This window comes from Vanessa tameamea, chromosome 2 (assembly GCF_037043105.1).
Source record: "Vanessa tameamea isolate UH-Manoa-2023 chromosome 2, ilVanTame1 primary haplotype, whole genome shotgun sequence".
Classification (NCBI taxonomy): domain Eukaryota; kingdom Metazoa; phylum Arthropoda; class Insecta; order Lepidoptera; family Nymphalidae; genus Vanessa; species Vanessa tameamea.
The window spans coordinates 1,464,568-1,476,917 of record NC_087310.1 but is presented as its reverse complement, the minus strand read 5'-3'; the positions used below and the strand labels follow the sequence as shown (position 1 = coordinate 1,476,917).

Sequence of the window (12,350 nt, the reverse complement as noted above, 5' to 3'; positions counted from 1 at the left end):
GCAGTCGCCATATATGACTCGTGTTTTTGTTCGTAAAGCGTTATCTATATAGTGGTATTGTTTACATAATATTCGTATAACAGTTTACTTGCGCGCAAATTTAAATGCGGTGTAGGTATGTATATTATGTTAAATTTTCATGGGCTTGCCTATTCTGATTGAAATAAAATATGTTAATAACTTTAAACTTATTGTGTATTTATAATATTCAAATCATAAAATGATTACGGTTTTATTATTATGACATCATAAGCTAGTAATTTTAATTTGCAGCAATGCGGTAATTATTTTTATTTAGTTCCGATGTTGTAGATTATTTTCATTAAGCGGTAATGAAATTTTAAAATAACTGACAAGCATATAGAGAGATTATATAGAGACAGAGAATTTTGCACAGGAACTTATTATTAGAACGTAGGAAAGCTCTAAAATGGTCTTTTTAAAATTTTAACCCCCGTCAAATGGGGGATGAAATTCATTTTGATTTGAAAAATATAGAAATCGGTGTTTAAACGACTGTTTTTAAGTAAAACACCAACATTACAGTATTTTCTAATGGGATTTACTATGGGGTACACAGCAAACAGTGATTCATAAAAGCAAATTGAGATATATTTTTTTTATTTCAATTTATATTAGGAAGTACTCTCATGAAGGATGTAAAGAATTATTAAGGCATCAATCTTTTGGGACCATCATTTATTGCCAATTGAAATAAATAGCGCCACTATAACCTATATTTTGTGTGACATTTATTTGTACAAAATACAAACAACTAAAATTAAAGGTATAATTTATTGCTAAATTATTAGAGTACTAGCGCGAGGCCTTGTCCCGAACGAGACCACGTAGCAACCGGTGACCGGACAGGAACGTGACTGCACCCAGCGGCAACAAGTACCGTAGCGTCTCGAACATCGTCAGCTGCAGCCACAGCATGCCGTACAGTGCCAAGGAACCTGCGCACCGATTGACAATAATAAATACTAGTGGAAAATGATAGTAAAAAAATAATTGAATATACGTATTAATCGAATGTATTTTTATTCATGAATGTCGCTGATATCTAGTTCTTGTTTCAATTTACAATGCCTACGGTTACGAGTTACATACCACCGAGCGCAATGTGGAACAGCAGCGCGGTGAGGGCGGGCAGCGGCAGCGGCGGGAACAGCGAGAAGTTAAGGCCGAGCCGCGCCCACAGCAGCAGCAGCAGCAGCAGCGGCGCGCCGCACGCCAGCGCGAACACGTCCGACACCAAGCGCGACGGGCGCGCCTCCGCCGAGCGGAACTCGTGCGCGATCTCGGGCAGCGGCCCGCGGTACGGGCTCTTCGTTGTCTTCACTGGTTCTCCTGTATATATACCGACCCTAAGATTAGTTGTAGTTACTTAATGTATAGTAGATACATTGTGTCCCAGCATGTTTGACATATTCTGTTCTGGTGAATCGTGGTGCACCTTTGGGTGTAGTTACACTTGGAAGTTCTTGCGGCTATAGCGACGGAAACCATTATGGTACTACACAAGCAGCTTTTGATACTTCTCTTATTAACAGACAAGACTGCGAGCCATGGATATGGGTTTTTATTTTTAGCATTAGTAGCCTGTAAATTTCCCACTGCTGGGCTGAAGGCCTCCTCTTCCTTTGAGGAGAAGGTTTGGAGCATATTCCACTACGCTGCTCCAATAAGGGTTGGCGGAATACACATATGGCAGAATTTCATTGAAATTAGACACATGTAGGTTTTCTCACGATGTTTTCCTTCACCGCCGAACACGAGATGAATTATAAACACAAATTAAGCATATGAAAATTCAGTGGTGCCTATCTGGGTTTGAACCCGAAATCATCGGTTAAGATGCACGCGTTCTAACCACTGAGCCATCTCAGCTCGATGGATGGTTAGAATACCATAATCAAACTTCTCTTTTGGGAGGTCTGAGCCCACTCGGCTGAGATATATTCCTTACTTTTCAAGTATAATATGTACTCAGGCTGTTGGCATGTGAGGTGGTGATTTCGCACGCAGCCTTAAGCCTGCAAAGGAGGATGCCATCCAGATCGCCTCATGCTGTAGTATTATCGGTCGAGATTTCTATCCCCTCGCTTATTATTCAGCAGGAATGTTTCCGGAAAACTGGAGGAGATGGGAAGTGGAACGACGGGAGGGTTCGCGTTATGTCGTGATGCACATGCGCGTACGCACCGACTGCGTTGTCGCGGGCGAAGTTGAGCACGAGGTCGCCGAGCGTCCAGGCGAGCGGCGCGGCCACGGCGCTGTCGCCGAGCAGCACGCTGAGCTCGTGCGCGCCGCCGCTGTGCTGCAAGTGTGCCGACATCGCGCCCACGTTCTGCGGTACCAAAGAAGCATAATCTTTATCTGTGACGTTTTAGCGTTTTGTAAAGGTGCAGGGGACGGAGCGGGTATGTGTTAAGATATAAGTATATTTGTAAAGTTTGTACGACAACTCACCAGCTCCACCTTGTAGGTGCCGGCGGCGTCGGGCTCGGCCACGTAGATGGCCTCGTGCGGCGCGTTGGCGGGCGCGATGCGCACGAAGGCCTGCTGCACCACCACCGGCTTGTTCCACTTGTCGCGCACCGTGAACTTCAGGGTCACCCTGGTACAAATTACATTTATTTACTCTATTCAATACATAATAGTCTCGATTCGACAACCACCGACCAAGTGCACTGAGTACCCTTTCTATTGAAAGTTGTATAATACAAAATTAAGGGAATGTATCCAATATTGTAATCCTAAATAAAAGTTATTTAATAGAATCTTTAATACTCGCATTATCTTTAATAATCACTCAAAAATAGAAATATATACTAACTTTTGCAAGTGATCAGCTTGTAATTTCTCTGTCAACTTATTGGGATATGTAACAGTTGTTACTTTGGGACTTGTCGTTCCATCGACGTCACCAATTCCAACCTCGATGCTCGATACTTGAATTTCACCCAGCACAGCGATGTTGAAGTTAGCCGATTTCGTACCAGCACTGAGCGAGATCTTATACAGACCATGTTGAGACTTTATTTTACTTAGGTTAAGTATGAAAGTTGTCGGTTCATTTGATTTTTGTGTTAACGGCTGTTTCGACAGGACCACTACGTCGTCTGCCAGTCTGGTACCCGACTGAGCGATCACTTCATCGGGTTTGAGGTTGGGGATCGGTCTACCGATCAGATCGGTGACAGAGAATTCGATCGAGTCCGAGTCCGAAGTGATGAATTTCTTGTCTTTAAAAACAATGCTGATCGGAGTTGGCTGTAACGATTTAAATAATTTTGTGTTAGGGTTATTTCTGTAAAACTCACCTCTAAGTTTCTTGTTAACTTCTAGAAATCAACTATTATAATAAACTCCAAATAAGGAATGTTTCAGATGAATATATGAATATATCAAGAATCACTGGAAGTAATAGAGCCGGCGCACCTGGTCGGCGGCGAGCGCGGCGGCCGCGTCCAGCAGCAGCGCGGCGCCGCGCGGTGACGTCACGGAGCGCCGCGACAGCACGTACGCGCCGAACTTGTAGCGCTGCTCCGTCGACAGCGGGGACGGCTTGCCCAGCGACTTGTAGGTTCTGCAACGACAGGCGAAACTCGTACTCATTTGCAGATCTTATGGCTCGACCGGGCAACAACAACTCTTTAGAATCTTTCTCCAGTTTCTGCGCAATTTTCTCCGTCGAGTGAGAGGGTCGATATGACATAATTTAACATAACGAGAGAACCAGAATATTGCGAAGGTTGCCGTACACGACTGCAACTTTGAATCATTGAACTAGCCTATCCAGCCCGGACTTCTTCCCGCTAGACTATAATCGTCTATCAAGAGTAAAGATAGCTTTGAGGTTCAAAAAATCTAATGATTAAGAAGTATTTGGCTGTTTCAAATTGTTTTATATTTTATATAACTGAAACATGGAAACAAACTGATCAAATCGAAAAATCAGATCCGATAATTACCTGATAATAGTGCTAAGTACGAGTGAGGTGACAGGCAATCCTCCGTCAAAGTGCAGCGAGCGGCCGTCGGTCTCGTCGGCGGCGAGGAGTGCGCTCTCCGCATGAGTGGCAGTCCAAGCAGTACATCCGATGTGTTCACAGAGTGTAAACACGTAACCATAACTGTTATATGAATTCAATTAATTAATAATAACTTAATTCAAAATAACATATAAATGAATATTTGTTTGTAAGTGTTATATATATATTGTAAGTGTTTATATATATAGTATATAGAAGATGTGTTAGCCTGTAAGAGTGATGTGCTATATAATATTTCTAATATTTAGATCCTAAATAAATAAATAGTAAAACAGGAAAAAACAACCAAAATTAACACTTTTATTAATATGTGAAACACTTTTTTTTATTATATAATTATTTTTTATATCAATTTTATTATTAGAATAAGCTGTGAATATATATATACATATATATATATATATATATATATATATATATATGTGTGAAAACAATATCTTTGTTATCAATAGGTGTCAACAGAAACAATTTTTATTTTCTTTTTGATAACTCATTAAAATACATTTTTTTAAATAATTTACTTTTATTTGAAATTGGCAAACAATATTAAATGTAAGAAAATGATGTTGATGTATCTTTTGTAATTAAACAATCATCATTAATTAATAAGCCATCAATAGTACTGTTAGATCTTGATGTGTTTCTATGTAACTAATGAGATTTTTCCTAATTAAATAGTACATAAATTTGATCTATCTCATAGGGTTCGGCCAGCATTTGCAATGTACATGTGTGACCTCACATTGGAAACCTCTAAAATTATCAGTATTTCTCTACTATATTATGCATTAATTATACAAATAAACTTTGCTCTTGAATCACTCCATTTATTAAAGAAAACTGCATCAAAATCTGTATTGTAGTTTTAAAGATCTAAGCATACACAGTGACAGACAACCAGTCTCTGTTTTATACTGTGTAGTGATTTAAGAAAATTTACTTACTTGGCTGGGGAATCATCTTTTTTCAACAATTGAATAAGATTTTTGAGACTATCTTCTTTATCATAAATTGAGCCTTTTCCTAAAGCCTTCAGTGAGTACACTGCATGATACAAGTCTGGTATAGTTGCATCTTTTTTATCTAATACTTGTGTGGGAGCACTAAGTACATCAGGCTTAAGTGAATTCTGGCAACCTGACAAATCTGCTGCATTTGTTAAATGGAATATTTGTTCAATATTTTTTAAGTCATATTTGGTATTTTGTATGACCTGAAATATAATTGATTGTTAAATTTATTGATTTTATAAATTGTTACTATTATACTATTTAATTTAAATCATATTTTGACTTACATTACAGACATCTGGTATTTTAGCATTAAGTTGCTTAAGACCTTTAAGGGAATAATAAAGTGTGCTGATATCTTTACTTTTCACACCCTCTTCAAGTATCCTTTGAAGTCGTTTTACATCTACAGTTCCTTGTAAAATCGCATGGCTAACAGCTAACACACTTAGCAACAGTAGTGGTAAAACTGCAATAGAGTTAATAATCATTGTATATGCCTTTTGAAGCCGGTGATAACTATCTTGTAAGAATGACGTGGCTTTAATAAATCGATAACAAAATAACCATGTTATAGAATCACAACATAAGAAATATTAAATTAATACTATGAAATATTATTATTATTATATATAGAACAAATTAATAAAACGAGCACACTTTGGTGGTATCTATTAAGAAAAACGACATACAAGTGACAACGACAGCCACGCGAAGCGCGTGAATTTCATTTAAAAAAAAAAAAATTATACTCACAACAACGGGACATTGTGAAGAGAAACACAAACTACAAGAAACAAAGTAGCTTCTGTTTCTCTTAATTTAAATAAGTTTTTTAGGGATTTGTATATGTAATGTGAAAAATAAATCTACTCATAATATTTGAACGCCGGTTTCTCTTTGACAGAAAATGATCGACGTAGCATGAAAATGTTGCAACTTGCAAGCTTCCATAAGATCGCTGATCACAGATACTATTTTTCCTCGCGTACCTAGTACCTTCCTACGCCGCTATAGCTTCATGAGTAGTGTTTGATTAACTTGTAAGAAAATAATATTTAAAGTAAATTGTTATAAATATTAATACTATTAATTCTTTTCTTAACTAGTTTCTTTCTACATTCAATATATAAATGCGAAAAGTATCATTCGGCTATTCACACAGAGTACATAAATATAATAATATTTTGCCCTTGAGTATTGACACTGACATCTTTTTAATCTATTTTATTTGACAGAAATCCATACTTTGCAGTTTGCGCTTTCCGATTCCCAATTCCAAATTTAAATAGAGGAGTAACTGCATTCAACTGTTTTAATTAATTACTATTAATCAACATGGCTGGTGCAGTCGCTAAAGTGCCTGTACTAATTAACAGTAAGTTTTTGTTATTATTTGAAATTCGTAAATTTCTTAAGTTATGTAATTTATGTCGGAGAAATAGGTTATATTTTTACTGATTGATTTCAGCCTATTTTTTACTTTTAAATTTTGTATATTGAATACTTTTAAAAATAAGATTAATCAATTTTCAGCGGCTATTGCCAACTTCAGGCCGAAATTTAACATCTTCATGAAATACGCAAAAGTCGAATTGGCACCACCAAAACTTGGGGAAATCCCTCAGATTAAAGCTGGCATTGGAAAATTGATGAGTAGCGCTAAGAACGGATCATGGAAACAGCTGACTGTCAAGCAAGCCACTCTTAATACCCTAGTTGGGTTTGAGGTGCTGTTTTGGTTCTATGTTGGAGAATGTATTGGAAAGCGTCACATTGTCGGTTATAAAGTCTAAGTTTTTGTTAAGTGTACAACTGTAGATACAATGTATGGCAAATTAAATTATTAAAAAGAAAAATATGTATTTATTGTAGCTGCTTTTACAGCATGTCCCATCATTTTCATCCACACTAGTAGTAAAACCATTTTTAAGGTTTACTTAATTAAAACTAAAAATAAGTATACAGGTAAAACAAAGTAAAATTTTATTATTTATTATTATTTTTTAATATTTGATTATTCTTTGTCTCATAAAGGTATTAGAGCATGTTATATCATAATATTCCTTAAATATTAAGGGAATTTGAAATGAAATAAAATGAAGTAGTAACCAAACATATTTAATACTAATGCCTACATTTACAACATAAAATATATATTTTTTATAAAGGTGCACATAGTTCCATAAACTTATAAGGATTGCAGGCACTAGCGAGCTTAAGTTCACCTTCTGTTTCACGAGGGCCTCGCAACCAAAGCCTGTCTCTATAATAACTAGCACAGCTCATAAATTCCCGTTCACTGTATCTCCCAACTTCTACGGGAACAAAGGGATCTATGTGTTCAAATCCCTGAAATAATTGAATGTAATTTGTTAATGATGCATTTTTCGTTAATTAATAGCAGTTTGTTAAAATAAATAACATCTGAGTATGTATTTTGTCTCCTTTAAAAATATTTCAAAGAACTAAATTAAATTAGAACCTTTTTGTAAAGTAGATATTTAGGCAAATGACTCTCCTGGTGATCCTGTGACACTCCTAATTGGTCGGCTGTAAGAATGATAACACCATTTACCTACAAAAAAAGCAGGTATAACATCTATTTGCCTATTTGGTAACAATATGTTGACTAATTTAAACTTAAATTGAAAACTAACCCAATCATTTTTCGTAAGTTCCATAAATGACTTTGTTAGAGTGACTTCTTCAGGAGTAACTTTTTTCTTAGTTGGCGTGCTGAGCCTCGTGAGCGGATAGAAAAATGTGTTAAAACCATCTATAGCTACAAATGTTTTGCATCTGAAACATAAAGGTGGGTGGTCAACATATTAAGTAAATATTTATTTTTATGTATTCATATCCACTACATTATTTTTTATGACAATATATTAATATTGGAAAATTGATTAAAATTTATTTAAAATTTATTAACCATCTCCATAATGACCTTTATGGACATCAGAACTAACAACACCACTCGAAGGCATGACAGTGTTTAACCCTAATCCAAATTACAAGCTACTACTGAGACTATCTTAACCAAAGATTCCAACAACTTTTTGGACTTGGCTTAACTGGAGATTTGAATACAGGATTACGGGTTACATTATCCTCATAAGCTAGAAAAGGTGAAAATAATTAATAAAGTTGTTTCTCACTGTTTACTATTTGATAAAATTTTAATTTCGCTAATGAGCGCGTCAATGACGTCACAGGCGTATTTCACACGTGTAATCCCATGCTCAATTAGCTCTGCTAATGGCGCACCTTCGGGAGTCTGCTCGCGTTTGCTCCATACATACTCTTTTGAAATTTTTAACTGTAGAAGAAAAAATAAACATTTTTACACAAATATCGAAATTAAGTGTTATGAACCATATGATAACCTTGTATAAACAATGGTAACTAATGTAGCAATCTAACCACTGGGACTCACCATAATTATTTAACTTAAATAAAATAGTTGAATCTATGAAAATTTTTATAATTGATCTTCACTTACATTACCCTTCTTTAGAAGAACTTGGTTTTGCATCTTAAAGTGGAGTAGCCATGCTGCACCATCAAGAGGTAAGTCAACAAGGCCTTCATGAGTTGGTGAATTAGACATCTCTTTGTGGCGTGGGACACGTCGTAACCATTCAGATACTGCCAAATTTAGACATATTTTTTATCAATTGTTATTTTTAAAAACATGGATAAACAAGCATCATACAAAATAACCTGCTACAATTTAAAAAAAAAAACAATTAGAAAATGAAATATATTATATTACATTTAATTTATCATTTATGATAATTATACCAAAATATTTTTTTACTATTAATAGTAATAAGATTAATGATATTTACTGGTTCTTTATTAAAGTTGCTAACGTTGCACAGTATAAACAGTCTGCTTATCCCTTGTATAGATTAAAAAATAGAATAAAGGATTTGTTTCATTGCAAAAGTTATGCCAGCAAATTTAACTTTGTTTTACAAATATGTAATATTCTACTTACCCCAAGGAACATGGACTATGAGATATCCATCTTCATAAGCATAATGGAGTAGGTGGGCCAAAGTCAGTGACTTTCCAGCACCTATCTCACCATCTGATATTGCTAAGGGTTATTATTTAATAACTACAATAATATTATCAGAATAGTTTTTTAACAGTATTTTTATTAGTAGTAGGTAAATTTGAAACATTGTTTTTATTTTGTTTTGGTTGGCAATTTACTTGCAGACCTATTAAAATTTTCAGTTTTGAGATAATATTAAAAAGGATACATAACATATACCGAATAACTGGTTTGTCAAAATCTGTTGCTTTAATACAGTTAATAATATCCAGAGCAGGAAGACGAACCATCAGGGACGTTTCTGTGAAAGTCTTAGTCTGCTTCATGTAGCTTTTTGGAAGTCCGCCGTGGCCAAACAATTGCTTACACACATCATTGTTCACTGTATAAAACAATCCTATTTGATTTTCGTTTTGTTGAGACTAAAAAAATAATAATAATATGAAGCTTGAATTTAAATTTTAGATGTAATTCTCTTATGCTATTATACCAGAGATATTATAATATTTTTTTTATAACAATACAATTCAACATAATTATTTGAAAAATATCACTTACAGGTGAAGTTTCTGTTGTTCTAAAGGTAACCCCCTGAGAATACCGCCGCGACAAAAATCTTAAATTACGAGATAGCATTGTTTTTTACTTGATGCTCAATAAAAATTAAGCTTATATATTAATAATACAATCGAAAGAGGTAAATCAATATTTCTGAATAATAACCTACAATTCAAATAGTCAAATACAACTTTTAACCATAGAAAATAGAAACAATAATAAGAGCTGTCAATGTCATAAAATTGTTATCTCTCCACTATACTTTCTGAAAAGGCAAAAATATTATATAGACTATAGATACGTCAATATTACTTTTTTTTACGAAATATGTATTGAAAGATAAACATAATGCCAACACTCAAGCATATTTTAATAAAATAACTTCATATAGTTAGTATTCGTTACCTGAATTTGTATAGTGTGATCACCATGTTTTGATCATTGTTTCAATTAAAATATAGTGATTTTGTTTTAGTTACATTGTAACTACTAATGAATCACAAAAAAACATTTATTTGAAGAATCATATATAATATATATTTATTAATTTCCGCAAGAACCTTCTACACAACATAAGAAAATTCAAATAAAGGCGAATTACATCGATAATATCGGTCTTAAGTAGCATACACAAAGGGAAATAGGGATTCATAATCAAAATATATATTTTAATATGAAACGATTATGAAGAAACCTTTAATTATGTACAAAAAATAAAAACAATCTGTAGCCAAAATGAACATTTAATTAATAAAAATATTCACGTTCTGTAGTATTAATAAACAAAAAATATTTATAATTTTTGTTGCTGCCTTCTTTTTTTGAAAAGACTTTTTGGTCTGTCTTCACTATCTACCTTATTTTGTTTCTGATCAGTTTTTTCTATAACATCGTTGATACAAATTGTCTTTTTTTCAATTTTTTTAACTGAATGGGTTTTATTTTGCATCTCAGTACAAATTAAATTGTCATTTTGGATATTAACATTATCATATTTGGATTTCCTTAAAATTGATGTTGTTGCATTAGTAAATAGATTTGGGAAGGCATCATATATATCGCTAGGTTTTGTGATACCTTTCTTTGGATCATAGGAGTCTTTAGATGATTCAAAGTCAGAATGCTTAAAATTGATGTCTATTGTGTCATTGTCTTCTTCATCAGCAAATGTAATGCTTTTTTTAATCCTGTTTGACTCCTCACCATGTTTACTATCATCATCACTGCTTTCTTCTAAAATATCATCCAACCTAAAAAGGAAATTAAATTATTGTCTTGTTTCATCCTTAGATATTATTTGAATTTCACTAAAAGCAATATACCTCTCCATTTCATCTTCCAGCTCATCGAGTTGTTCTATTTCATCTAATCTAGATAATAAATCATTTTCGGTTTTACTTTGAATCCGTTGCCTATTTTTTATTTCAGTTAATTTAATTTCCAACATTTTTTGTCTATCTATAACTTGCTCTAACAAATCTATTTTGGACGTCTGTTTGGGAATATTATGAGTAATATGCGCTTCTTGTTGTTCTTGTTTCTCTGTTTCAATATTACTAATGTCATCTTCTTTTATAATAAAAGAATCATAACTGTTTTCTTCACTTTCATCAATACTACTATCATGTTTGGTTGTATGGTCTAATTCATTTTCTAGTTCTTCCTGAAGTTCAAGTTCTTCTAATCTTAACCACAGCTCCTCATCAGTCATTTGATTATTTGAATCTTCGTGTGTTTTGCTGTTACGCTGTTTGTATTGTTTCACTTTCTCTTTGTGATGTTTCCTCCACGCCATGTCCTCTTCCTCACTGCATACCTCAATTAAATTTTGACCAGAATTCTCATAAAGATTTTCTTCACCAAATGAGACTTGCCTTTCAAGGTATCCTTTTTCTTTATAGTACTCTTCAAGTTTAGATTTTGCATCTGTTGAAATAAATAATTCTTAAAATAATATTCTAGATCATCTAAATAAAAATGCTTAAAACGTAACCTTTAATTCTATGTTGTCTCAAAATCTCAGCCTGTTTAATGGAACATTTCGTGAAGTAGTCAGCGCCGAGTGCTACAGTTACTTCATTGGTGTGTTTCAGATCTCCTCGAAATAATATCTTGTGTCCTATAGGAACTAAAATTGGTACTTTTAATTTTTCACAATATACAGTGAAATCTAGGTTATTCAGATTCTGTAAATAGTCTTCCCAAAACTGAATGTTCTTCTCATTTTCAAGTAAACTCTGTAAATTTAAAATTTTTGATGTAATAGAGATTTTTAAGTTTAAATTTGCTTTTAGTTACATTTTACTTACTTTTCTATAAATATCTCTGAGAATATTCATTTCGATAAAGAATATAACTTTACATACACGTTAAATTTGAAACAAAACAAATATGAACAACACAAAGAATAAAAAAACCCTTACAATTTAAAACTAGACATAAAACAGATGATTTTGACGACTCGACTATGTTGACAGTTGAATGATAAATTGACATTTAAGTTTCAGTTGGGAAATTCTGTAGTTTTAGATTATCATTAATTGTGACTAAAGTTATATAAAGACCGAGAAGTAAATATTACGTGTAACTATTTCAAAAAAATTGTATTTTTTTTAATTTACCTTTACAAAAGTATTATTTTTTGTCTAAATT

The 12,350-nt window shown here is 33.6% G+C and overlaps 5 protein-coding genes across 5 annotated transcripts in view; 2 read left to right on the top strand and 3 right to left on the bottom strand.

Moving 5' to 3' along the window:
- LOC113398262 (uncharacterized) overlaps positions 1-11,867 on the top strand; it is a 114,529-nt gene extending 102,662 nt beyond the window's left edge. The window contains exon 8 of the mRNA XM_064216595.1: positions 11,856-11,867. The gene's annotated coding sequence lies outside the window, so the exon portion shown is untranslated. The remainder of the gene's footprint in view (positions 1-11,855) is intronic.
- Positions 729-6,035, bottom strand: LOC113398252 (dolichyl-diphosphooligosaccharide--protein glycosyltransferase subunit 2). Its single transcript, XM_026636903.2, has 10 exons — positions 5,828-6,035; positions 5,359-5,540; positions 5,006-5,274; positions 3,981-4,142; positions 3,448-3,595; positions 2,843-3,279; positions 2,476-2,623; positions 2,209-2,353; positions 1,114-1,353; positions 729-959 (listed from the first exon to the last, which is right to left on the bottom strand). The coding sequence occupies exons 1-10, from the start codon at positions 5,838-5,840 to the stop codon at positions 817-819; spliced, it is 1,887 nt and encodes a 628-aa protein (XP_026492688.1). The 5' UTR covers positions 5,841-6,035; the 3' UTR covers positions 729-816.
- On the top strand, positions 6,288-6,930 carry LOC113398216 (ATP synthase subunit g, mitochondrial). The gene is made up of 2 exons (XM_026636839.2): positions 6,288-6,449; positions 6,608-6,930. The coding sequence occupies exons 1-2, from the start codon at positions 6,410-6,412 to the stop codon at positions 6,865-6,867; spliced, it is 300 nt and encodes a 99-aa protein (XP_026492624.1). The 5' UTR covers positions 6,288-6,409; the 3' UTR covers positions 6,868-6,930.
- LOC113398215 (small ribosomal subunit protein mS29) lies at positions 7,177-9,910 on the bottom strand. The gene is made up of 8 exons (XM_026636837.2): positions 9,699-9,910; positions 9,349-9,562; positions 9,078-9,170; positions 8,577-8,722; positions 8,233-8,393; positions 7,732-7,873; positions 7,557-7,649; positions 7,177-7,423 (listed from the first exon to the last, which is right to left on the bottom strand). The coding sequence occupies exons 1-8, from the start codon at positions 9,774-9,776 to the stop codon at positions 7,235-7,237; spliced, it is 1,116 nt and encodes a 371-aa protein (XP_026492622.2). The 5' UTR covers positions 9,777-9,910; the 3' UTR covers positions 7,177-7,234.
- LOC113398229 (unconventional prefoldin RPB5 interactor) lies at positions 10,422-12,138 on the bottom strand. The gene is made up of 4 exons (XM_026636861.2): positions 12,008-12,138; positions 11,692-11,935; positions 11,021-11,624; positions 10,422-10,948 (listed from the first exon to the last, which is right to left on the bottom strand). Exons 1-4 carry the CDS (start codon positions 12,035-12,037, stop codon positions 10,492-10,494), a joined length of 1,335 nt encoding a protein of 444 aa, XP_026492646.2. The 5' UTR covers positions 12,038-12,138; the 3' UTR covers positions 10,422-10,491.
- Positions 12,139-12,350: the final 212 nt, after the last annotated feature.

Excerpts from the sequence above, each read along its gene's own strand:
- LOC113398229 (XM_026636861.2), bottom strand. The coding sequence starts at position 12,037 with ATGAATATTCTCAGAGATATTTATAGAAAA. Across the intron at positions 11,936-12,007 it reads TCAGAGATATTTATAGAAAA|AGTTTACTTGAAAATGAGAA; the intron begins GTAAGTAAAATG and ends TTAAATTTACAG. Across the intron at positions 10,949-11,020 it reads CTGGAAGATGAAATGGAGAG|GTTGGATGATATTTTAGAAG; the intron begins GTATATTGCTTT and ends TTTCCTTTTTAG.
- LOC113398216 (XM_026636839.2), top strand. The coding sequence starts at position 6,410 with ATGGCTGGTGCAGTCGCTAAAGTGCCTGTACTAATTAACA. Across the intron at positions 6,450-6,607 it reads AGTGCCTGTACTAATTAACA|CGGCTATTGCCAACTTCAGG; the intron begins GTAAGTTTTTGT and ends ATCAATTTTCAG.
- LOC113398215 (XM_026636837.2), bottom strand. The coding sequence starts at position 9,776 with ATGCTATCTCGTAATTTAAGATTTTTGTCGCGGCGGTATTCTCAGGGG. Across the intron at positions 7,650-7,731 it reads AACTTACGAAAAATGATTGG|GTAAATGGTGTTATCATTCT; the intron begins GTTAGTTTTCAA and ends CTTTTTTTGTAG. Across the intron at positions 7,424-7,556 it reads AATATCTACTTTACAAAAAG|GGATTTGAACACATAGATCC; the intron begins GTTCTAATTTAA and ends CAATTATTTCAG.
- LOC113398252 (XM_026636903.2), bottom strand. Across the intron at positions 4,143-5,005 it reads AAAGATGATTCCCCAGCCAA|TTATGGTTACGTGTTTACAC; the intron begins GTAAGTAAATTT and ends TTCATATAACAG. Across the intron at positions 1,354-2,208 it reads CGCCCGCGACAACGCAGTCG|GAGAACCAGTGAAGACAACG; the intron begins GTGCGTACGCGC and ends GTATATATACAG.